The following is a 25,478-nucleotide window of genomic DNA, read 5'->3' as shown; positions in this document are numbered from 1 at the left end:
CCCACAGGTATTCACTGGCTGAAGAGGGGGCTTGAACCTGCGGAAATCTCTGATCATTTCCTTAGTCTTTGAGGTGTTCAATAGGAGATAGTTCTTGTGACTCCAGTCACTGAAGGCTTTTATCAGATCCCTATACTCAGATTCCTGTCCATTCCTGATACACGCCACAATAGCAGTGTCGTCCGAGTACTTCTGGATGTGGCAGGACTCAGAGTTGTATTTGAAGTCTGCTGTGTACAGTGTGAACAGGAATGGAGCCAGAACAGTGCCTTGTGGAGCCCCTGTGCTGCTCATTAATGTCCCAGATTTGGGTTTTAAAAATTAAATCAAGCCGCTTTATTCAAGTGTGAACAGGAATGAGCTTGGAAAACCCTTTCTTGAACTGGAGACTTTCTATGTAATATCTTGAGCCCAGATGGTAAAAATGTAAATGAGAAGGCAAGAAGGTGCCTCTGGTCACCCTACAGTCCTGTTCATCTTCTTTACTGTTCTGTCCCTGCAGATGAATTCAAGACTTTATAATGTAACCCATAATGTATACATAATATACTGTTATTGGTTTTCTTACAGCCTTTTATTACGTCTTATTCCGACAACGAACACACCTTTTATATGAGTATATTAATGCATAAGATTTCAATCTTTCATTATCGATATTACAATTTGATTTAATTTTCAATTTAACTTTATTTTTCAGCACTGAAGGTTATGCTATGGAGTCTTGATTCGTAAAGATGATTGGTTTTATACCCTGAAAATTGTAATTTGCATCGACAAAATATTCTTTAATCTTTCTGGTATCAAGTGTGATATAATCACCACATTTTTATTGGAATGTACCACACTAAGGCCACATGGTCAAAAAATCATGATCAAAAAACATATTTAAAAGAAAACCCTGATTTCTAAGAGATTTGGATGCTGAGTAAATAAATAAATAAATAAATAAATAAATAGCATTAAAACTCAGAATGGATGTATTCAGGGTCGCCCATGAAGTTGGAATAAAATATTTTTTACTTCTTTCCATGAAGGGATTGTGACAATGTGATTTATTTTTGAAAGAAAAAGTGTATATCTTCTCAAAACTTTATCACTCTCTTCCAAAAATCTCACAATGAAAAAATGAAACTACAAATAACAGAGGAATGTGTCTGAAAACAGAATTATTCCAACTTTATGGACAACCTTGTATAATAACAACAAACTCAAGTTTATGAGTTAAACACTAAATATCTTCTCTTGGTACTGTATGTTGCAAATCAATGCATTCTGTTTTTATTACGTTTTTCATAGCTTCATGAAATCTGCTTTGTAATAAATAAAACTTATTTCAACGGTCAATTTAGCAAACAATAAACAAAAACAAAAGGAAGAGCCACAAGATGGAATCGTCGATAAGTTAAATAATAAAAGCTCATGTCGATCAATTTTCAATCAACAACTGAAATGGTGACATGATATACATAGAGTCATGGAAAAAAATGTTAGACCACCTTTGTTTTCTTCATTTTCTTGTTCATTTTAATGCCTGGTACAACTAAAGATACATTTGTTTGGACAAATATAATGATAACAACAAGAATAGCTCATAACAGTTTAATCTAAGAGCCGATATCTAGACATTTTCCATTTTCTGTTTTCTTGATAATAACCAAAATCATCATCAAGAAAACCATGGAAAATGTCCAGATATCAGCTCTTAAAATAAACTCTTATGAGCTATTTTTGTTGTCATCATTATATCTGTCCAAACAATTATACCTTTAGTTGAACCAGGCATTAAAATTAACAATAATTGGAAGAAAACAAGGGTGGTCAAATTTTTTTCCCCCATGACTGTATTTACAAAAATAAATGTTTATCAGTTTTATCATAAAATATACTGTCCTTGTACAGTTTTAATAGAATTTTGTTGGATGAGGAAATTATCACATTGTGTTTAATTAATGTTTTAGTCAGCGTCTCAATTTTATGGAATCAGGGTTACAGAATTTACTTAACTGACTTATATCACTAAAAATGCCATTTATATGTATTTACATGATATATAAATCCATTGTTACCATTAAGTTACATTACAACTTTGCATCTGATGTCTCATGTATCTTTAGTTGTAAGATATTGAAGAAAGCAAGGGTGCTCTAATCATTATTTCCATGACTGTATATGATAGTACTTCATATTTAGATCATATTTCTATATATTTTCTAGTCTATGTGAAGAGAGATTCATGTTTTTATTGATATCCAGCAGCTTACAGAATGCTATCATCAGATATTCATATCTTGAATGTGCTTTTTGTGCAGCGTGTGTCAGTCAGGCTCTCCCCTGGGTTATGAACAAGAAAATATATGTGAAAAAAAAAAAAAAAAAGCATGCATGCATTCCCGCACTCATTCATCCACACACACTTGCAGGCAAAACCGTTGCTGTCGGAAGCAAAAAGGCAGCTATTAATCTTTGTTGGTCTTTCTGCTGCTCCTGTCTTCTCTGCCTTCATCCCCCTCTCTCTCTCTCTCTCTCTCTCTCTGTCTCTCTCTCTGTCTCTCTCTCAGTGTGAAGGTACAGAGGTCAGAGTATCACTTTCTTAATGGTTTGAACACACTGCCAAGCGGTGGCCTCGTTTCCACTGGTACGCTACAGCGAGGGAGGCTCTAAATGCTACAGCGATGGGTGTTTAAGGTGGCGTGTCACGGGGGTCACGGCAGCGCTGAGTCGCTCTCTTCTCACGCGTGTCAGGGGAACAGGAGAGACACGGGTGTTTGTTTGCCCTCCCCTGACCCCCTCCCCGCTTCCTCCTCCCTCCTTCTCTTCAGCAGCAGGTGTGGAAGGGGGTGCGGCGACGTGCCTGCAAACGGTTTTTGCAAGGACGGAAAGAGAAGATAGAATAGGGATACACTGCAAAAAAGCCAACTTGTATTTTTTGGCCTAAAACAGTGATTTAAGTTGGTAAAACTTGGAAATATAAATTATTGACATTTAGGGCAATAATGTAAGTTAGCACAACAAAGGAAGCCAGTTGTATGCTCAAAAAGAAGTTTGTGAGTTGTTGTTACTTATATCTTTAAGTTGGGGTTCACAACAAGGGACAATAGTTCTGCTAACTCTTATTTCTTTGTTGTGAAATGCGGGAAAGCGGTGAAATTCGGTCATTAGCTAAAGCTAGCGGCTAACTGATGCTAGCGGCTAACTGATGCTAGCGGCGCTGCTTGTTACAGCTACAAGAGTAGCCATTAGCGTATCAATGCTAACTCAGATTTGTGGTCGCAACATTAGCTGACATTTCATAGCGCCGTTACAATCGTGCCAACTCAGCATATTGCAGAAGTTAGCAGAAGTAAGGATTAAAAGTTATTACAATGTAAAAATATAAGTTAGTAGTACAACTTACAGTTGAGTTGACAAAAATCTGAATTCAGAGTTGAGCAAACTCAAAAACAAAACTTAAAATATTTAGTTTAATTGTCCAACTTAAAATTGTATCGAAGTTTGTTGCCTTGAAATTTTGAGTTCACCCAACTTTTCTTTTTTTGCAGTGTAGAAGATGAATGGTGAATTATGAGCGTCCCAGAGGGAGGAAGAGCGCGCGGGAAACCAAGACAGAAGGAGAGCAAAAGGTGTTGAAACAATAACTAAAAGGAAGAAACAGCGACAGAGGAAGTTGAGATAAGAGACGGGACGCATTCTTGTACTGTATGTGTCTGCAATTGTAAATTGTCACCCTGTTAAAATAATCGCTTAACTAATTTTTTCAAGTTTTGCAGGAAACACAAAAAACTTCACCAAAAGTGTAACATATGACATTTATTGATCATTTCACTCAAAAAGGATGTAACAAAGGATGGCTATTGGCATAGTAATAACACTGTGTGTAAATGATGTAACTTAAGAGAAATAAATGACTTAGGCAATTTTTTGAACATGCTTTGTGACTTAAGCAAGATATGCTAACACTTTATTTTGAAGGTGTCTACATAAGAGTCACACAAGCCTGTCAGAAACATGACATGACAAGTATCATGAGCATTAATGTTACTTCAAAGTGTCATTAATGTTCATGACACCTCCCATGTCATGTTTATGACACGCTCATGTCACTCTTATGTAGACACCTTCAAAATAAAGTGTTACCATGTCTTGCTAAAGTCACAAAGGCATGTTCAAAAAATTTCCTAAGTAACATTTTATTTTGACTTAGGCATAATAAACCCACTTAAGTCACACACTTGACATAGGCCATTATCTTAAAGGGGTAAAATCACATGATTTGATCAACTGAGGAGGTAGGTGATTTTACCATAGGTGGCCGGCGTCATGAGGAGATGATTTAGGAAAAATAAAAACAATTTTGACAAAAAATGACTTAGGCGATTATCTTAACAGTGTGACGAAATGGATTGTGTCCCTGAACATGACAGGTTTTGTAAATACTTGTTTTTCCTCTATTTTTTTAAATGTTTTTTTAAAATTAGAATTTCCAAGCGGCTGCTGTGCCGCAGTGATCAGATTTCTCCCTTACTTGATACTGTAATACTGAACCTTGCTGGCATATTTCAGGTGTATTTGTGATGAATAGGTTTCCTTTTTTTGTCTCACTTGTGTGAAAGTTCACAGTTATTCCTATTGTATGTCTGCATGGAAGGAAAACCAACAGAACCGGTCACAGCAGACGACTTATGATATATAAACACACATTTATAGAAGTTGATAAGTTTGAATAATAGGTAAGACTAGGGGGAAAAGAAAACACTTTTTCCTGGGGTTATTTCTGGTTTTGTTCTGTTCTGTTGTTTATCAGTTTATGGAGGTTTATTATTGTACAATCGTGCCGAAGACAGAAGAAGTCAAATACAATTATCATTCAAAACATGACTTGGGTCTATTTTTCAATTTATTTATTTTTATTTTTTAAATTGTTATTATTATTATTATTATTATTTGTATTCAAAGAGTACCTATTCTGACATATTTGATGCACTCTGGACATTTATTTATTTATTATTACCTTTATTATTATTATTGTTGTTGTTATTATTATTATTATATGTGTGCATATGTATATTGTTCATTACTTTGAAAATTGACAATAAAAATATTTGGAGAAAAAAAACATGACTTCATAAACATATGAAAAATAATGTAATCAATGTAGAATGAATGTAGAAATTTGCAGATTTAAAAAAATAGGAATATTTAACCTACTGTTGTGGAAACACACTTTAGGCTTGACGACAGTTTGGAGTGGATACATTTATTATTATTTTATCACATTATTTTTATTTTAATTTTCACTTTCATTAACTTTGCAAGATTGCATTTGTGCTGCATTCTTGTGGTGTCAGAATGTTAATGAAGAATTAATCCCAAGTAAGAATAACAACTGGGAAAGTTATTGAAAATGTTTGTACGCACCTAATTCATTTCCTTTATTACAGCATCCATGTTGTTTCCACATCATGACTCAAAGTTCACGAACGACGTCCCGACTCGGGAGTTTTACTTTGTAGTCAGACTTAATTCATTTTGGAGAGGAGCTGTATTGATTTCAAAAATACAACCACACTGGATTTGATATTGGCTAAAGCAAAGGCAAATTAAAGCACACAAGCTCATGTGCTATATTGAGTGAGTTATAATAAAAAAGTACTTTCTGTTGTTGAGTGAAGTTTGACACGCACTTTTCCTTGTGGAGGAATGTGCTGCACAAGATCCACCTGTGGTTTAAACAAGCATAGAGGAATCTATATGTATTTCCGTAGCCTTTTATTTTCTCCTTAAGGCTTTCCTGTGCTCTGAGAAAGTCTTAATTCCCCAGCCCTCGTATATCTAACCCATCTCGCTGGCAAAGTTAGCACCTAAGCCCTTCTAAAAGTCTTTTAAAAACTCTGCTATTTTTGTTGGTTGGTGTGTGAGAGAAGAAGAAGAAGAAGACAGTGAGGAAGAGAGTGAAGCCAGAAAGACGACACAGAGAAACAGGAAAAGAGAAGAAAGGCTTGTTTCCAAGGTTTTTTAGTCAAATTTGAAGGTCAGAATCGACTTAGAAATATTCTTGTCGAAACAGGGAGCGGATGAGTCCCCGAGAAAAACCTCAACTTATCACCAGCCAACATTCTCCCTTTGCATTAATTCCTTAGGAGAGGGTTTGTAATATTCATACTTTAACTTTAGCAGACGTATGTGTCGGGGGCCGCGGTTATAATTCACGGTGTCCTCTGCCACGGTGAAATTACCCAAATGCTGTGCTTAATGGAAGCGACACCTACGGCCTCCTGTAGCGCGGCGATAGGCTGCTGGTGGGAGTGTGTCATCTGCATACGTTAATATTCATGAGCGGCAGACAGTCAAGAGGTGAGGCGTCCCCGCGCAGGCATGCTGGGAACGCTGGAAGTTGCAGGAGTGAGAGAGAGCGAGGCAGAGTTTAATCTAGTGAAACGTACAGCCATTATGAGCGTTAGCGACAGAGAAATAATAGCCTTTCTGGGGGCGGCGCTGTGACCTGTAACTGGGATGTATGCGCCGAGCTAAAAATGGCGCTTGTCACTTTTGCTTTGTAGCCTCTGTGCGCGGACGATATTATCATTGTAACCTGTCGTGGCTGTGTGTGTGTGTGTGTGCGTGTGTGTGTGTGTGTGCGTCCGGCTTATTAGAAAGGTCGTAGTTTGAGCCGGCCAGATGTGTTTCTAATGGCTGTATAAATAACATTTACAAATAAAAGAAATGTTTCCTCTTCATAACATCTGCTGCTGTCATTAAGGACCTGGCTTATGCTTTAATCATATGCCATTATCAGACTCCTCGCTCGGGAACAGCAGCACACACACACACACACACACACATTCTTGTACTTCTATCTTTGTGAGGGTCCTCATTGTTATAGTGAATTCCCTTGCAAGGTTATAATAGTTTGGGATTTTTTCATTAGTTTTTGTTTCAATTTTGTTGTGAATTTTTGTTTTCAAATTCAGTTAGTTTTAATTAGTTTTTAGAGCGAGTTTGCTAGTTTTAGCTTAGTTTTTTTTTGTTTTAGTTTTTTGTAACGGGGTATTTGTTGGGTGGGAGATTAAAGAGGTCACAGTAAATTTCGCCTTTATTTCCTTTGTCTGATCCATCTTCATTATGTATGAAAACATTTGACAAAGATGAAAACGAAGGACATTTTAATTACACTGTAATTTTAGTTAGATTTATAACCACACAATACAGTTTCACTTAATTATCATTATTGTGTAACCTGAACCCTTAAAACAAAGTCTGAACTCTCAAACAAGCCTTTAAAGAAGTGAGGACCGGCCGAAATGTCCTCACTTTGCAAAAATGTCCTCACTCTGTTGGTTAAAAACATGTACCGGTCCTCACTATGTAGGAAGAACAACAACACACACACACACACACACACACACACACACACATCCTTGTACTTCTATCTTTGTGCCCAACTAAATGCCCGACCTTAACCCTAACATAAACCTAATTGTAACCTTAACCCTAAAACAAAGTCTGAACTCTCAAACAAGCCTTTAAAGAAGGGAGGACCGGCCTAAATGTCCTCACTTTGCAAAAATGTCCTCACTCTGTTGGTTGAAAACATGTCCTGGTCCTCACTATGTAGGAAGAACTAGAATACACACACACACACACACACACACACACACACACACGGTAATGAACGACCCAACGGGAGCGGGGAGAGGGTGAGCAGGATGGGATCGAGACATCTGTTTCTTCTTTGTAACACTTCCAGAAGAAATAAAGAGAAGTTTGCTTTCAGGGAAAACTTTTTAACTGAATCATAATCTGAGAAGCGATAGGGGAGGCGGAGTGAGCGAAGGGAGGGCAGTTAAGGCTGCGGCGCTCGCCAAAGTAAACAGGAAATATATAGCGCTCATAAAGCCGTGATAGGTTCTGTTAAATTGAATAATGCTCAAGTTAAGATTATGCTAATGAGACATGTGATGAGGGGGAGAAACTATGCAGAGGCTGGAGCTTACATGTCCTTACGTGTCTTTATGTTAATGTATGTAATATAGCCAAATAAAAGCAAATAAATCATTTAAAAAGGCCTTCGTACGGCGCGAGTGTCCTCAAAGCAGGCAAAACAATCACATATAAATTATGATTTAATGGCGAGGTGTATACATTGTGGGGTGTGTTGTGGTGAATGTTGAGTGTAAGATGAAAGCCCTATAGCCTCCCTGCACTGCTGTAAAGTATGAATTATGCATACATTATAACTTAAAGCAAAAGATTTCAGTACTATACTTAATTAAGTGCAATTTAGGTGATTCCAAGGTTTAACTTCAACTGTGAAAATCTGAAGTTTAGCTAAAGAAAACACAGTAATGGAAAAAAAAATATTAGACCACCCTTGTTTTCTCTAAATTCTTGTTTATTTTAATGCCTGGTACAACTTAAGGTACATTTGTTTGGACAAATGATGATAAGGAACAAAAAAAGCTCATAAGAGTTTAATGTAAGAGCTGATATGTAGCGATTTTTCATGGTTTTCTTGATCAGGATTTTAGTTATTATCAAGAAAACCATGCCTAAATATCAGCTCTTAAATTAAACTCTTATGAGCTATTTTTGTTGTTATCATTATATTTGTCCAAACAAATGTGGCTTTAATTGTACCAGGCAATAAAATGAACAAGAAATTGACGAGAAAGGGTGGTCTAATAATATTTTTTTCCATGACTGGACATTTAAAATCGACCTAAAACACAAAAAAGAAACACATCCACGAGGGTAGATGGAGGTTAAAGGTTTTCACCAGACAGCTGCGATATGTACGGTCTGTGTTAGTGTGTGTGTGTGTGTGTGTGTGTTCATACCCAGCTCCAGTCATTGTCTCTGTGTTGCTGACAGCCAGAGTAACCACCTCGGTGGCGTCCACCCTGCCAATGGCTGACGGGCTTTTCTCGCTTTCATAGTAACTCAGAAAGCCGCCCTCCAATGTGCACCAGCGACGCGCCATGTCTGAAATACAAAAGCACAAAAATGTTGATACATGTAGGATAAGACTTCATAATTATGTACAATATATATATATATATATATATATATATATATATCCTTTATTTAACCACACTGTAAAACTTTTTGCTGTAAAGTTACAGTAGTTTAACTCTAAATTATGTTACAACTAATCCATTTAAACTATATTAGGATTACTGGAAAAACAACACATTATGATTATTTCAGCCCAGACAAAAAAGAAATAAAATAAAACTTTTCTTCTTTTCGAAAATAACGTCTTTATTTTCCCGACATGCTCAGCTGAAAATGGTAAATTCCTGTAAAAATATAATTTTGACCGTTGGAGTGCCTGAGCAATCATGATAACTCCCACAATGCATTGTTTTCACAGCAATATACTGTACAATCATAATACAGAAAGTTACTGTTAGAATTTGACTGTAAATTTACAGCAAAGTCTTACAGTGCAGGTAAAAGTCTCGTTGAGATTTAAAAAATCTCTTTTCCAAGAGAGTCCTGGCCAAGAAAGCAGCATAAAAAGTGACAAGTTACAACATTTAAACACAGTTAACAAAAACACTTAAATACAATTAAATACAAATACAGCCATCACAACATCAGTGAAAGAGCCTCAGTAGGGACTAATAAGGAGCAGTCACACTGACCAAGAGAAATGATTTCTTTATCCTTTAGAATCGATTTACAGTAGTCTTCAAAATAATAGCAGTCCAATGTGACAAACCAGATTAATCCAGGTTTTTAGTATATTTTTTATTGCTACATGGCAAACAAGGTACCAGTAGGTGCAGTAGATTCTCAGAAAACCAACAAGACCCTGCATTCATATGCAGCTCTTAATGCTGTGCAATTGTATATAAAGTCCAGGTTTTAGTATATAATATTAATAGTATTAACCTGGTTAGTCACATTGGACTGCTATTATTTTGAACACTACTGTAAATTCACCGATTGTGATTAATTCAGTCAATTTCAATTCATTTTGCAGATTGTTCCATGATAAAGGGGCTTAACTAAAAGCCTTCTTACCTAACTCAGTTCTCACTCTTGGCACCAGCATCTGTACAATATTTTGATAATAAGTAGTAGTAGTAGTTACAATAACTACGCCAGCTAATCCGACCCATGTTCATTTTTCGTGGGAGCATACATCTGGATTGGACCAAATATTTATCTCATCGCATCAGCATAATTTAGATCCACCACAGAGCTCTAATTTAAAAAGAAAACATGTGACTTCTGCAACTGCTTCAGCTGTTACGCCCATTATTGCCTTCTTCCAAATCATTAGTGAAGAGCACCAGGAGCTGAATTTTCATTAAAACACAATTATAAGTTAACTGCATGCCAAATTAATCACAACTTGCCAAATTGCCTATTAAGTTACCATATGACTGGCTGCTGACAAGCAATGCATTTAAAAACAGTTTTAACCAAGTATCTGCTGGTCTAGTCCGGCTAAAAACACAACAACAGTACAAACAAAGTCTGTTCGTACAACCCAGTTATTGAGAACTTTATCTTCTAAACTGAGTAGAACAGATGAGATAGCAAACTCCCCTTCACTGTTCAGTTGTTATTACAGAAATTTGAACTGCAAAGATTGTGCCGGAACGCTATTCCAGCCTATTTTAACCAGGCGGCAACCTCCGGGTCTGAGCAGGGAGGCAAACCAGGAAGTGCCTTAAGCTGCATTCTACCGAAAACTCCAGCAGGGGGCGCTAAGTTTGGCTGCAATAGCATTTCTGTCCATTAATTTCAATACAAAATGAGAAAATTCTCACTTGATTTATTAACTCGGAATGTGAAATCGGGCAATCTGCAATATAATTACGCACCTAACATTAACCACTTCAAGTACTTTTTCAGTGGTTAATGTTAGGTGTTGAGCTTAAATACAAATACAGATACATTAACAACAAATACAAATACATTAAATACAGTCATGATAAAAATGTTTTTTGTTCATTTTAATGCCTGGTACAACTAAAGATACATTTGTTTGGACAAATATAATGATAACAATAAAAGTAGCTCATAAGGCTTTAATTTGAATTTGAAAGACTTTAATATCTAGACATTTTCCATGGTTTTCTTGATAATTGATTTTGGTTATTATTAGGTTATTTGTTACAATTATCAAGAAAACCATGGAAAATGTCTAGATACCAGCTCTTAAATTAAAGCCTTATGAGCTACTTTTATTGTTAGCATTATATTTGTCCAAACAAATACACCTTTAGTTGTACCAGGCATTAAAATGAACAAGAAATTAAAGAAAAATGCGTCTAATCATTTTTCCCATGACTATACGTATATGCTCCGATTTTAAAATGTAATGCATTCTGTTTTAATTTATGTTTTAAACAAAATGTCACAGTTTTTTTTGGATCAGGATTGTACTAGATCCCATTTAGGGGTCCACCTTTGACCTTTGCATGGTCCCTGGTCATCTGTACCCTTTGACCCCCCCTGAGGGAGGGCCTGAAAGTGCCCCTTTAATTAGCATGTAGTTAAGTTTCAGAACATCTACAGAGATCAGCAGCCTCCTTAACCCATAAGAACCCAGACCCATTTATCCTTGAAAGAAAATTACGGGGATATACCACAGACCAAGTGGACCACACATTTTTTTAAATACTACCCCTAAATGTCAAAGATCTGAGATGTGACATAAACGTTGCAATGGGCGTTCATGTTATTTATTTTTGATATTTCTTATTTTAATATAAATAAACTTGACACCTTTTCTGCTTACGGAAACACAAATTTCACTTTTTCTCTGCATCTCCACAACATATATTAAAATTGTGACATTAATAGTGCTGTTTAACAACAAATTATTTTTCAGATTTGTTTTTAAGTAACAAAATAATAATAAATCAATAATAAATAAAAACAAATAAACTCTAATAGGGTTAAATGCAATGAAGGACACCCTATAAACGGATTAGAATTGTTAAATGGGTTTAAACTTAGCCTAGTAACAAAAAATATGCTTTTTGAAATTAGCTATTTTTTCACATTTCTGTTTCCAGTCACACCCATATGTTGGAGAAATCACTTCTTCAGTCACATGACCACCACACCAGGGTGTTGAATATACGTTGCTTAGGGATTTAATGAGTTAATGTGAAGCATAAAGCTGAATATGGGAGATTCTAGAAGATTTAAAGTGTTTGTTACACCCATGTCAATATGGGTTCTTATGGGTTAAAAACTATGCAATACTGGGTCACTGATCTGATACTAACTTCAGACAATTCACAGCTCGTTTCCATATGCACCCAGAACTCTCCCAATATGTCTGGTGCTTCTTTTGGATTGCTACAGTAGAGCCGTGCATTTGCATACTGATAAAATTTAACAAATTGGCTATTGTTTGTAGAGTCAGAAAAAGAAATTAATTAGAGCCTGCAATGTTAGTGATTGGTGTGAGAACAATTAACACCACTCCAACCCTATTTAACACAGCTAATGACTCTCTACAAGCTAAGAGAGCACTACGGAAAAATCGTTTAAAAGTTCGGAGATAAGACACTGTGCATTCAGCTTCCACACAGGGATGGATGGGTGGAGATGCGACAGTGTCACAGGCCTCCACTTCTCTTCTTAAGAGTGCCGTCAGCTCTAAAAACAAAGTGGTTTTTATCCAGAGCCAAAACAGGCAGATGAAAAAAGATCACACCACCTGAAGGCCAGAATTTCAAATGAACATCCCTCCAGAAGCAAAATCCACAAGAGAAACACACAACACGCATAATGTAGTTAAAGCACAATATAAAGAAAACTGACAGACTGTGGCCTTCATTTCCAAATTAGCAAAACAAGCTGAGAGGAGTACAAAAGACTAGTTGTTGAGGAGAAGATTGACTTTGTGTTCTATATCAATGATGCCAAACATATGACTTTATTTCTTCTGTCCAACAGGGGACAACTAAGTCAGCTGTACTGTATGTGAGGGCACATGCACGCATACAGAATTAAGTTAAGAGACTCCAAGTACCGAGCAGATTTCAATCAACAAACATGATCTCAGTGGAAAAGCTGGAAAACACACAACATTGTCTTTCATGACTGTCTGACTGTGCGATTTACATAGCCAATGAGCATGAAGTTCATGAAAACATACCTAATTTTGGATTTTCAAAGTCACCGTGCCATCTGCTTTTGTGTTCCGCAACAAACACACACACACACAAACAGCACCCCTCCACCGCCGCCGCAGCCGCCCCCCACCCCCTGTCGCTTGCGACTCCAAAGTTTCCACTGTATTCATCTCATGAATATGCTAATTGTGCATTCCTCTGCCAACTGTGTGTGATGTTTCTGAAGGAACAGATATAGTTCCAATAAAAAAGGAAGTGTCTACAACTGGCTGTTAAAAGGAAAAGGATGTGATAAGCATAGGAAAGGAGGATGTCAGTTTCACTCTATTCACCCTTGCACTGCCTCTCTGTATGGCTCTTTCTGACTTTTTCTGTCTTTTAAAAAAAAACAATCTGGACACAAACAGCTTTAAAACTGCAAAATGACTAATGTCTTGTTGCTTACTGTGGCATTTAAAAAATACCGTTCGTCTGACCTCACTTCACTTGGAGGGAAAAAAAAAATCATTCCAGCAGCTGAAGAAGCATAATTTTTATCTGAAACCAACTGTGCATGTAGCAGTTTTGTATGTGTGGGAGAGAGAGAGAGACTCTGGTATTTAAAGTCATTACCAATCCAATCTATCTGACAGGACGCGCTGTTGTCTTGGTGACGAAAAAAAGATCGCAATGCACTTCACTTTCATTCCGAATGTGTCCCTGGATTGCCTCGGTTTTCAGAAAATGTCATGTCCATCATTTCCCACCGGGGGATAGTTAAGTTCTTATTCTGTTAAGTCTTTATTTTCTGCAATATTTTCCTGTAATTTTCCCTTCCTTCCCTCCATCCCACCTCTAATAGGGTAATAACTGAGTAGTTTAATTTCTACCATCGGAAACCCTCACACAATCATCTTCTTAAGAGGCACACTTGATTTCCTAAATTAAGTCAATTGCTAAAATAAGCTGCTAGAAAGCTGTAATGCCATTGATTTTTCCGGGCATTTTGCTTGATAATGGTTCCTGCGGTTGCAGAGGTTATGTACGGATTGATGTGCTGCCAAATGCAAACAGGTATTGTCTCGGATAATGGTTACCAACCTGGGGCCACAGAATAAACCTGAGGGGTCACAAACAAAAAGGTTATGGGGATAGAAAAGGAGAAAATAAACACATTTCTGCCACATGAAATAATGTTTGTTTTACACTTACCAGCCACGTTATAAGGTGAAGTGTGTATCTTTTCTATCATCTTGAACCAGTCTGGCCATTCTCCTCTGACCTCTGGCATCAACAAAGCATTTTAGCCCAGACAACTCCCGCTTGCTGGATATTTTCTCTTTTTCTGACCATTCTGTGTAAACCCTAGAGATGGTTGTGTGTGAAAATCCCAGTAGAAAAACTCAAACCAACAACCATGCCACATTAAAAATCACTTAAATCTTCTTTCTTCCCCATTCTGATGCTCTTTTTGAACTTCAGCATGTCATCTTCATCATGTCTACATGCATTGAGTTGCTGCCATGTGATCGGCTGATTATAAAGCTGAACAGGTGTATATAATAAAGTGGTCAGTAAGTGTATATACATATTTATATATGTGCTTTAATCTCGGCTTTTTAATAATCTCGGTCCACATGGTGTAGTGTATTTGTCCCTCATATCACCTTGTTTGTTACGTCATTCCACCAGTAAAATATAATCTTAAAAAAAGTATCAACTGGACTGTGAGAAAATGTTGTGCATGGTTCCCAGAGGATGAACCCAACTGACTGTGTGATCCCTTGACTTTTCCTTTGGTGCTACCATGAGGTTCTCAATTGTCTTCTTCAGTGAAATATCTCCACTGAATAATGGATTATCTCGGTTCAGTAGCTCATCTCCTCAGAGGATGGATCCTAATAACCTAAATGACCCCTCTGACCTATCATCTAGCACGGCAAGCAGGTCAACTTCTCTGATTTATCCAGTTAAATATCTTGATATCTGCAGGATGAATATGGGCAGCGTTTGGTAGAACCATTCATGTGTCCCAGAGGATGAACCTGAATTACTTTAAAGATCCACTGACGTATCAACTAGCACCACCAGCAGGACAACCTTTTTACTCATCCAGTGAAATATCTCAACATCTGCAGGACGGATCGGCACAAATTTTGGTAGAGCCATCCATGTGCCCCAGATGATGACCCCTAATGACTTTAATGGTCCTCCTGACTAATCATGTAGCGCCACCCGCAGTTCAACCCTTTTACTTATCCAGTGAAATATCTCAACATCTGCTAGACAGATTGGCACAACTTTTGGTAGAGCCATTCATGTGCCCCAGAGGATGAATTCTAATGACTTTTGTTCACCCCTAATTTTTACGGCACCACCAACAGGTTGACATTTGTGGCTTTGAGTTGACTGTTAACTGTTGGGTGTTAATCTAACATTTTGGGTTTCTTTACATAGAGCAGCTATAAATGTGAACCTACTGGCCCATTAACAGATGCAAAAGAGATCACAAGCAGTTTAAAAAGGCCTTGAGTCATAAAGGGTTTAGACTACTGGTTAAGACCAGAAAATCTGAGGGGACATGATTGACATGGCAGAAAAGCACAATAAAACACATTTCTGCTACACTTTTTAAAGTTCTTTCTTGTAAATTAATGGATAACCTCTTGAGGCCTTCAAATATAACTGAAATACAGGATTTCTTAACAATCCCTGTTTGATAGAACTTGTCACAAGCAGTAAAAATCCATTGACGAAAGGTCACAGGAGAAATTGCTTTGTCTGGATTGTCCTAAAACATCAGAATTATTAATAGATCTCATTCTCATGTTGGAACATGTGTCACACAGAATTCGTCTCCTTGAACTACGTGGGACGAAATGTTTCATCTAGGCTGTACAAAAGGGGGGAAAACATTTTAATTTCCTCTCAACTCCAAGGAGAAAGATACAAAAAAAAAATCCCACTGTGAATCCAGGACGCAAATTGCTACGGGACCCTGGGTCCAGACAGTGTGAACACATGAATGGGCTTGCTACTCGGCCAACCAGTTTCTGAAGAATTATCCTCATAATGGCCAGCACACCCACAAGAAGAGATGGCCACATAAGGCTGAGGACACAGAAGGTTGGGGAAGGAAAGGGATTAAAGGGGGGGCAAAAGGTGTTGAGTGACTACAAATGTTTGACAAATGTAATTTCAGATATAGTTATCTCTTCTGGGTTTGAATTGTGAATGAATATGAGGGATTTGCTTGACTGAGGAGAAGACAGAAGAGGCTATGATGACAGGAATTACACATTTTCACAGAGGCCTGAAGGTAAAAGAATATCTCAAACCAGGCAGGAAGTTGTACCCATATGACCCAAGATAGAACACGTACCAGTGGTGTGGCTGTCATTTCACTACCATAATGACTCCAGTGAAAATCTGGAAAAGCTGCAATGAGTTTTACTCAGTTGAATGTGACTATTATTCAGATATGTTTAATGGATTTGTGGCACAAGTTACTTCCTAACACAGTGGTGAATGCCTTTGGATCCCTTCAAGAAACTGTCTTTATCCAAAACCTGCACATCACTGAATCGCACGCATCCTTTTTCCTTCTTTGTTTGTGGTGCAGCATTTCCTTAGCGGGTGGGATACCGCTAGCTTCTATACAAGCACCCGTGCATTGGGGGGAACAATAGTGCTTGATTTACAATCAAGCAGCTGCGTCCATTGCCAGCTGTTCCCCACACACAGCAATGGCCCTGCGGCCCAGCCGTTCTCCGCAGGAGTCCGCAACCAGCCGCCAGAGACAACGCTAGCGGAAGCCAAGCATGGTATGTGCCTCCACCAGCTAAATTGGGCCAATTAGCCTGTACGCCAAGAGTCCTCCCTGCGTAGCATTTTCCAGAGGAAATGTGGAACCTCTCTCTCTTTTTCCTTTGCCTTTTTTAACCTCCTCTCTCACTTAGGCAATTTGTAAAATTCGCTAAATGCTGCGAGTATGCAAGATGAGCAGGTTGATTAGACTAATCAAGTCCTCAATGTGGCAATTACACTGTCTTATTGTTCATTGGCTGACTGTCCCAAGTTACAGAATAACACTTTTTACACAAAAGTTTCGACTCTGATTGTGTATCCAGTCCTACAGATTTACCCAATGTCCCCCTAAACTTTTTATCGACATTGCACAGACTCCCATTTCAGTATGCATGGAAAAAGCTGGCTGTGCCCCTTTCCACTGAATCACCCTCTCCCCTCCCCTCCTTCCCTCGCTCCCTCGTTCTCCCACCTCTACACCCTTCCGCCAATCTTCTGCCTATCTCGCCATCAGACTAAAATATCTGTGATGAAGACATCTGCTGGACAGCTTGTCAGGGGGGCTGGAAATGGAAATCGAGAAACTGAAGGGATCTGAACGATCTGTCTGTGCCAGAATTACAGCCCACTTCATTACAGGGAGAAATGGACAGATATGGCATAAGATAAAGGAAAAAAAAACACTATCTGCCATGTATTTCTGGCCTAAGCAACAGCAACCATACTCACTCATTTAGGCAACCAGAGGCACAGTAATACGAGCACTCCAAAAGAACATTAGATTAATACAAATTGTTTAAACAGGCTTTGTGTACTCCTCATAAAATATAAAACATCATAACTAGAATGTGGCTGTTTATAAATTCCAATCATTTAACATCCTTTGACAACTAATTTCAAGCATAAACCATAAAGAATATTTGGTTTATTATCAAAAACTTGACTCCGGCTTTGTAGATGCAAGTAATTGAATGTTCATATGGGCTCAGATTTGTGTCCTCAATAAAACTGCGAACATAATTCTACTTCTCTCTCTTCCCTCCACACCACCTCCTCCCTCTTCTCTTCTCTCTCTCTCTGGCAGTTGTGAGTTACTGTTGCAGGCAAAAACAGAGCGCAGCTGATGAGGAAAAGACAAAACTAATCAGAAATTAGGGGTGCCATTTCCCTGCTGCCACTCACCATTTCAGACAGTAACTGCCTACTGTCTCTCTTTCCCTCCCAAGACTCTCACGAGCACGCAGACACACGCAGACGCACACGAAGCATGTACACACTGTTTAATGTGAAAGTAGCATGAGTCACTTCTCCACCCGTTTAGGGGGGAGACTTCATTTACGCTAGAATCAACTGCGTAAACCTGATATGGAGCCGAGCTCAACAGAACAGCACACAGCTAATAAAGTGGTGCCACGCTGGAGAATAAACCAGTTCAACCTTGATTTCAGCCCAAATAAAACAACAAGGACTATTGTTTTTCTAATCCTAATCTATATTCCCAGCAGCATCCACACTGAAAACTGTTTTTTTTTGCCAAATGCTAAGTAGCACTGTGTTTTATTTCATTATGGTGGACCAGCAACAATGATCCCCCATGCCACCTCCGTCAAGGCCATTACCAAAATTGCTTGCCAAATTAATTTATATCATACTCTCAATTTAGCTCCCATCAGTAAAGCATGAAAGCCTATTGGAGTTGTTTCCAGACAAAAAGTTTAAGATGCTGTGGCAGAGTGCTTTTATTAAGCCCTGAGCACAACCTATGAATTATTAAGAACTTGGGTGTATCTATAGACCATCTAACCATTAGCCTGGGAGCGCAAGGCATCCTAGGGTACATTCAAAAATACCTCATCCCTCCGTGCTCACAAAGTCCTGACAGCGCTTCCTCGTGATTGAAGAAGTTGGAACACATTGAGTTTTAAATCCAACCCCTCTGAATTTTTTAACAGCTGCAACTGCAGTTAAAGCGCCATTAAAGCACAAAAGCAAAACTTGTACGGCTTTTCATAATAGATGACATAACAGGGTGTTTATCGGCCAAAATATTACCAGCACTTATCTTAGGGGGGCAGACAACTTTGGAATAGTGCGGTGTCTGTAAGTGGTGCAAAAGTGGACCCTGATAAAATGGACACCTGTAGCGTTAGTCCATCTCGAGCAGCAGCTTACTGTTCTGTAAAACACACTTGGTCATAAAAATGGGTTTTTATAAAAATAGTCTTCTTTCACTGCAATTGCTTTAAAACCTAGAATGACACTGGGATGACAAATTCTTACTTAAAGCTGCTCTTATCTGTCTAACTGTCTAACAACAATTGGCTTATTTTATTACATCATTGTTTTTGTATATAATGTTCCTACATTTTATTTTCCTTTTTGTCTAAATTGTTAACACTTTTTTTTATTATTCTACTTGTTTAAATTGTAAATTGTTAATACTTTTTAATATGTTTTACTTGTTTAATTGTTAACACCCTTTTTGATTACATAATTTGATTGCATATGTTTAAAAAGATATACCTGGAGATTTGACATTTGATAGTATAGATCAGGGGTCTCAAACTCAAATTATCTGGAGGCTGCTGGAGGCAGTATCAAAATGACCAAAATAGACACAAAATTACAAAAAAAGACACAAAATGACTGGAAAAAAACACTAAATTACTTTAAAAAGACACAAATGACAAAAGAATACACAAAATTACTACAAAATACACAGAATTACCAAATTACATTAAAACCAAGAATGACAAATGCTTACTTAAAGCTGCTCTTATCTAACTTCATAACAACAATTGACTTCTTTTTTTACATCATTGTTTTTGTATATAATGTTCCTATATTTTATTTTCCTTTTGTCTAAATTGTTAACACTTTTTTATATTTCTACTTCTTTAAATTGTAAATTGTTAATACTTTTTTTTATCATTCTACTTTTTAATATGTTTACTTGTTTAATTGTTAACACATTTCTTATATTTCTAGTTTATACTACTTGTGAATTATTTATTGTTAATTTTTTTGAAGCTCCTCTCTATCTTGATATCCATTTTGCTGCTGTAATACTGGAAATTCATCGTTGTGGGACTAACAAAGGAGTATCTTATCTTATCTTTCAGGTTTAAATGTTAGGAGGTACACAGTAGTGGGTCAATCATGTACTAACCAGAAGCCAATTTTTACTTACAGATTGTTGTATTTATTAGCTGTCAGCAAAAGGCATAGTTGGAGTTTCTTCCACATGCTGTAACACCACCGAACTAAACTCAAGAGTCAAGGATAATTGGAATGTTCATTTGCACCTCAGCTCAGAAACTTTGTCTTTACTCGTCACCATTGTCTTGTGCCTGATATGTGCTGCACGCATTCAACTCTCAACTGATATGAAGTGAGATGGCTCTCTCTTTAGCTACTCCCATCAACACCTTTGGAAAAAATGTTTTGCCATCATTCTTCACAACAATTATAACACTCAGATCTAGGAACTTGGTAACGTTGCATTTTGAAAACCCAAAACTATTTAAAGGCTTTGAAGAAAGCCAATGGCAAGCAACATTTATGCAAGAGGCAATACAGAACAGTACATTTTGTCAAAGTTTTTTTAGTGGTTTACCTCCACAGAAGTGGTTTAAATAATCTAGTTCATCGAATCTTAAACTGTCTGATCATCTGACCACTAACTTTGTTGTAGAAAGTGCGTCATCTTTCTAGATCTCTTAGGTGAGGAGGGGTCTCAAACTCAAATTACCTGGGGGCCGCTGGAGGCAGTATCAAAATGACCAAAAAAAGACACAAAATTACAATCAAAGACTAGCCTGGGTATACCCAGACTGCCTTGCACGCTCGATTTAATTTCGAACTGCCAAGGGGTCTGGAAACTAGAGGGAGATCTTAGCCCTGTTTTAGGGATCCAATCACAGAGCGGGGAGGGACGGCAAGACGATGACGCGTACTACCCGGCAGACGGAAGCTTGTAGTTTTCTTACGGATCCTGCAGCAGACGCGAAACTCTCTTTAGCTGTAGATGGTGTTTTAAATAGTTTAGAGCGAAAGTTGAAAGGCGAAAGGTCTCTCGGCGGCTCCGCTGTCCCCCGACTCGTAGCGAGATCACCAGCGTCACGGTACCGGGGCTAATAACGGTAGCGCTATGCTACCATTACGGCGTTAGCGGTAGCTATTAGCCCCGCTATTGTAACGCCGGTGATCTCGCTACCAGCCGGGGGACAGCGGAGCCGCCGAGAGGCCCGCAGCAGCTTGTTTATTGACCATAAAATCAGTGGATGTGTGTGGCTGAATGACATGAGGGGGAATAAAGCGTGAAAATAAATAATCTTGCAGAAAGCGAGAACTGGAGGAGCAAAGCAGCAAACAACACTCTCTCACAGACACACACACAACAAACATCCATTTCTGTAGCTCTACTACGTCATCTGGTATAACTGATCTGATTGGCTAAGAGCTACCTACAGACGCTTTTGATAGACATTCTAAGCTCCCAATAAACGGCTCCGGAGGATGGTAAACCACACCTCCTCTACGGAGAAATACATTGCTCGTTGCCAGACTAGCCCTCATTTGAGAATAGTCTGGTGTTAGCCAGGCTAATCAAAGACACAAAATGACTGAAAAAACACTAAATTACTTTAAAAAGACACAAAATGACAAAAAAAGACACAAAATGACAAAAAAAGACACAAAATGACCAAAAAAGACACAAAATGATCCAAAAAAGACACAAAATGACAGGAAAAAAACTAAATGACTTAAAAAAGAAACAAAATTACCAAAAAAAGACACAAAATTATTTAAAAAAGACAAAATTACCAAAAAGAGTAATTAAAGGGACCTTCCACACACAACACGGTAAAGTGCCATTCATATAAAACGCACATTAAACTTTCATATCAAGGTGGGGGCCACAAAATATAGTCACGAGGGCCGCAATAGGCCCGTGGGCCACGAGTTTGAGACCCATGGTATAGATAGTGCGGGAGCTATCAAAAAAAGTCCATATGAACCAATAGGGAGGAAAATAAACTGGTCCTCAACCTATAACGGTTACGGCATTCTCTCCAACAATGAACTCACCAAACCACGTAAAAACAAAAAAAGGATAGTTTTTTTTCTTTCTCTCGTAGTTTTAAGTATTGCTTTTTTATAGAATTTAGGTTTAAACGTCTGGTTTTGTCACAACCTTGGTACCATATCATCATAACCAACAGAAATCATGGGCAACACCTATGAAATTAAAACCCAAATTGCAACATATTGAAATTATCCGACAAATGAAATGGAAATGAATTCCATCTCTACAAATAATGAGAATTTCAATAGGCGCTGGTGAGAATTTTCCCCCAATCTCCTGTAAGGGGCAATCTCCCAGACCTCAGCCCTGTTCATTAGCTAGCATGTACAGCCGCCAATGAGAGCAGAGCGTGTGTGGCTTGATGGAAATGGAGATGGATGTCTTGCCCAAGACGAAGGAAATTCAGTTCATTCAAGTGGCAGGTAGCTGCAAGCTGTCACCCCCACCCGGAAACCTTCTTTCCCCCATTTCTCCTCCGTTCTCCCCCCATCCTCCATCCCATTCCTCCACCTTCCCAATAACCCCCTTCCCCAGGGGCAGCCTCCAAAGCCGGCTCCTTCTCCTAATTACCCATGGGCCCAAGAAACGCTCCAGCTGTTGGAGAAGCGGGACCATTGCAGAGCAGGAGGTGCGGCAGCAGCTGAGGAGTTTGGGTGTGAAATAGAGCCTGATTAAAAGTTTTTAAACTGCCTTGGAAGACAAAATAAGAAGAATTCAGAAGTTTTGGACGCAGCTTTTTCTCAGGTGAATTAGAAAGGACTTGTACCAAAACTCCTTTATATCATTTTATGTTAATTTATTTAACCTGTCCCTAATTTACCCTGTGCTTGTGAGTATTCGCTGCTGGGTCGTCGAAGAACATCTTCCCGTCTGACAAGTATTCCCAGAGCGGCGATGCAGAACGCATTTGAAAGACAGATTCATTGATCGTTTTGACTGCACTGTTTGGTGTACGGATTAAACGATTGGCAGTTTGACAACTGACAGACTGACACTGATTGATCGCTCAGCGCTTAACTGGAGGAGACCTCTGACAAACACGCAGTTTAAATTGCTTACAAATGGATTGATGGATTGATTGGCCTTGCTGGGGGGGGGGAGACGGACTCACCGTCTCTTCCGCGACGGTCCAGCGTCATCTTGGCAGGGCCGGTGGAGATGTAGAGGAAGCCATCCATGAAGAGGCAGGCGTCAGATAGGGAGGTGCTCTCCGACCACTGCTCCAGTCTGGGGAAATCTGCAACGAGGAGGAAGAAACAGGTAATGAGCAAGGAAATGGTTTTCCCCAATTAACGTAATGGTGGCAGTGCACCATTCTGATGCTTCACTTACACCTCTGTGTCCCCATTCTACCTCCACCTGCATAATATTAATGTACTTATTTTAATCATCTTTGCCTTACTTGACGCGAATCCCAGAATAATGTCCAATGGAAACTATGAATGTAACTTTGACCATTTTAGACTGAATGATGAAGTGAACTTTTAAGGGTTGAGGACCTTCTCATTACTTTTAATCTAAATAACCCATTAAAAAAAAACATCTATTTAAAAAATGCATTGTCACAAAGCCAAAAACATGACTTTTCTTATTAAGTCGTAAAAAAATTTGGTCTTCTATGATATGAATATTATATATATATATATATATATATATATATATATATATATATATATATATTATATGACTATAAATACACGTTCTCCCATAAAGTTGGAATAATTTTGTTTTCAGCCACATGACTCCGTTAATTATGTTTTTATTTTCATCGTGATATGTTTGGAAGAGATTCATTAATAAAGTATTGAGAAGATCTGCACTATCTGTTAACCCTCTGGAGTCCATCTATTTATTGAAAATACATGTTTTATTTACAGAAATAACTTTATTTATATATGATATGTAGACAAGCTGAGAAAGCTAGTTAAAGTGCATCATAGGAGCATTCACTTCACGGAAATAGTTAAAAAAATAAAATTATATTCCAACTTTATGGGCACTCGTTTAAATGACAGCTATGTTGTAGTTAGGACTGCTTGATTTAGATTAGATTGCAATAGATTCGGTATCTTTACTAATCCCCAAAGGCGAAAATGATTTGTCACAAAATTAGCTAATAAAGACACTAAACAATATGGACAATACACTCTGGGTTTCCATCATCTATTGACATTTTTTTATGTCCAGGAAAGTCTGTTAAAGCTACTCAGAGTCATTTCTTCTCCAAATGATTTCTTTATATCATCGTGATATGATCCCACTGAGAATATTTCATCATCAGCCACGGTAGTAAATTTGATAAATCTAATATGCAACCCCACAGTGCGCTTCGGATACAGCATTATGCCTGTATTACTGCAGCAGCAACAACATACATTAGAGAGATATTATCTGTCAGGATGTCCATCACATGTCAATCATCGTTGGTAGTCCATATTATTGGGGAAAAAATAGGTTTGGATTTGGAATGTTTTCAGCTCAAGATAGCGCTAATCCCACATGTGATTCTATCTTTATATCCCACTCTTATTCACATGAAATCCTTAAAAACGTCCTTCAATCAGGAAAAAAAATGGATTCATGGCTCAATGATGGAACAGCTCCACTCCAGTAAGAAACACACTGGATTAGAGTCCGACCGATATGGGATTTTTGAGACGGAAAAGCAGCAATGTAAGCAGATGTAGTGGATTTTTTAACTGGAATGAATAGGGGAAAAAATAGAAAAATAGATATTTTCTACGTGGATTATGCACCAATTTTGCATCAATATGACTCTGTGTATAATGGACAGTAATGGCAAATGTTACTTAATTAACTTATCTGTTAAAAGTAAAGCAGTCTTTTAGGGTACATTTGCAATGTATTACAGAACAACCTCAATTCCAAAAAAAGGAAAGAAAAAAAACAAACCTTTCCCAGTTTGAGCATTAGAAATCTTATTTTTGTACAGTATCTAACTGAATGTAGGTCACAGAGTATTCATTAATCTTTACATTCTATTTTAATATACTTTTTTTGTCCCAACAACATGTTCCATATTGCCATCCGATTCTAGAAATAATAACTGATAACCTTAATATACAGTCCTGTGTGTTTGATATCAATTGCTGGCCATTTAAATTAAGATTAAAGATTGAAATAAATAAATAAATAAATGGATAACATTGTTTTTTGAATCACCCAAAGTGTTTTTTTCTCCAATATATATTAGGTGTTGCTACTTTACTTTAGACAACTAGTTAAGAGTATTTTTTTTTGTTTCTTCTTATATTAATAATATTATATTTTCATACTTATAATATATTTGCTCTCAAGCATACCTTTAAAATATATGTTATATTATGTATATTTTTCTATATTATATATCTGTTTTTACACCCCTTATAGTATACTGTGTATATCCTCTGCATATATAATTTTTAAAAATATATTTATTCATTGATAATCGATTTTTCTCAAATGTGCAAAATTTGTGAAATACAAAATACTCTTCG

At 37.7% G+C, this 25,478-nt stretch overlaps 1 protein-coding gene across 1 annotated transcript in view; it reads right to left on the bottom strand.

Moving 5' to 3' along the window:
• arap2 (ArfGAP with RhoGAP domain, ankyrin repeat and PH domain 2) overlaps positions 1-25,478 on the bottom strand; it is a 176,115-nt gene that overhangs the window by 46,993 nt on the left and 103,644 nt on the right. The window contains exons 15-16 of the mRNA XM_059354942.1: positions 23,093-23,218; positions 8,835-8,979 (exon numbers count right to left, since the gene is read on the bottom strand). Of these exons, the coding sequence (XP_059210925.1) occupies positions 8,835-8,979; positions 23,093-23,218 (271 nt within the window). The remainder of the gene's footprint in view (positions 1-8,834; positions 8,980-23,092; positions 23,219-25,478) is intronic.

Source organism: Centropristis striata, chromosome 17 (assembly GCF_030273125.1).
Source record: "Centropristis striata isolate RG_2023a ecotype Rhode Island chromosome 17, C.striata_1.0, whole genome shotgun sequence".
NCBI lineage: Eukaryota > Metazoa > Chordata > Actinopteri > Perciformes > Serranidae > Centropristis > Centropristis striata.
Note: the sequence above shows the minus strand (reverse complement) of the source record. Positions and strands in the feature narration are given on the sequence as shown.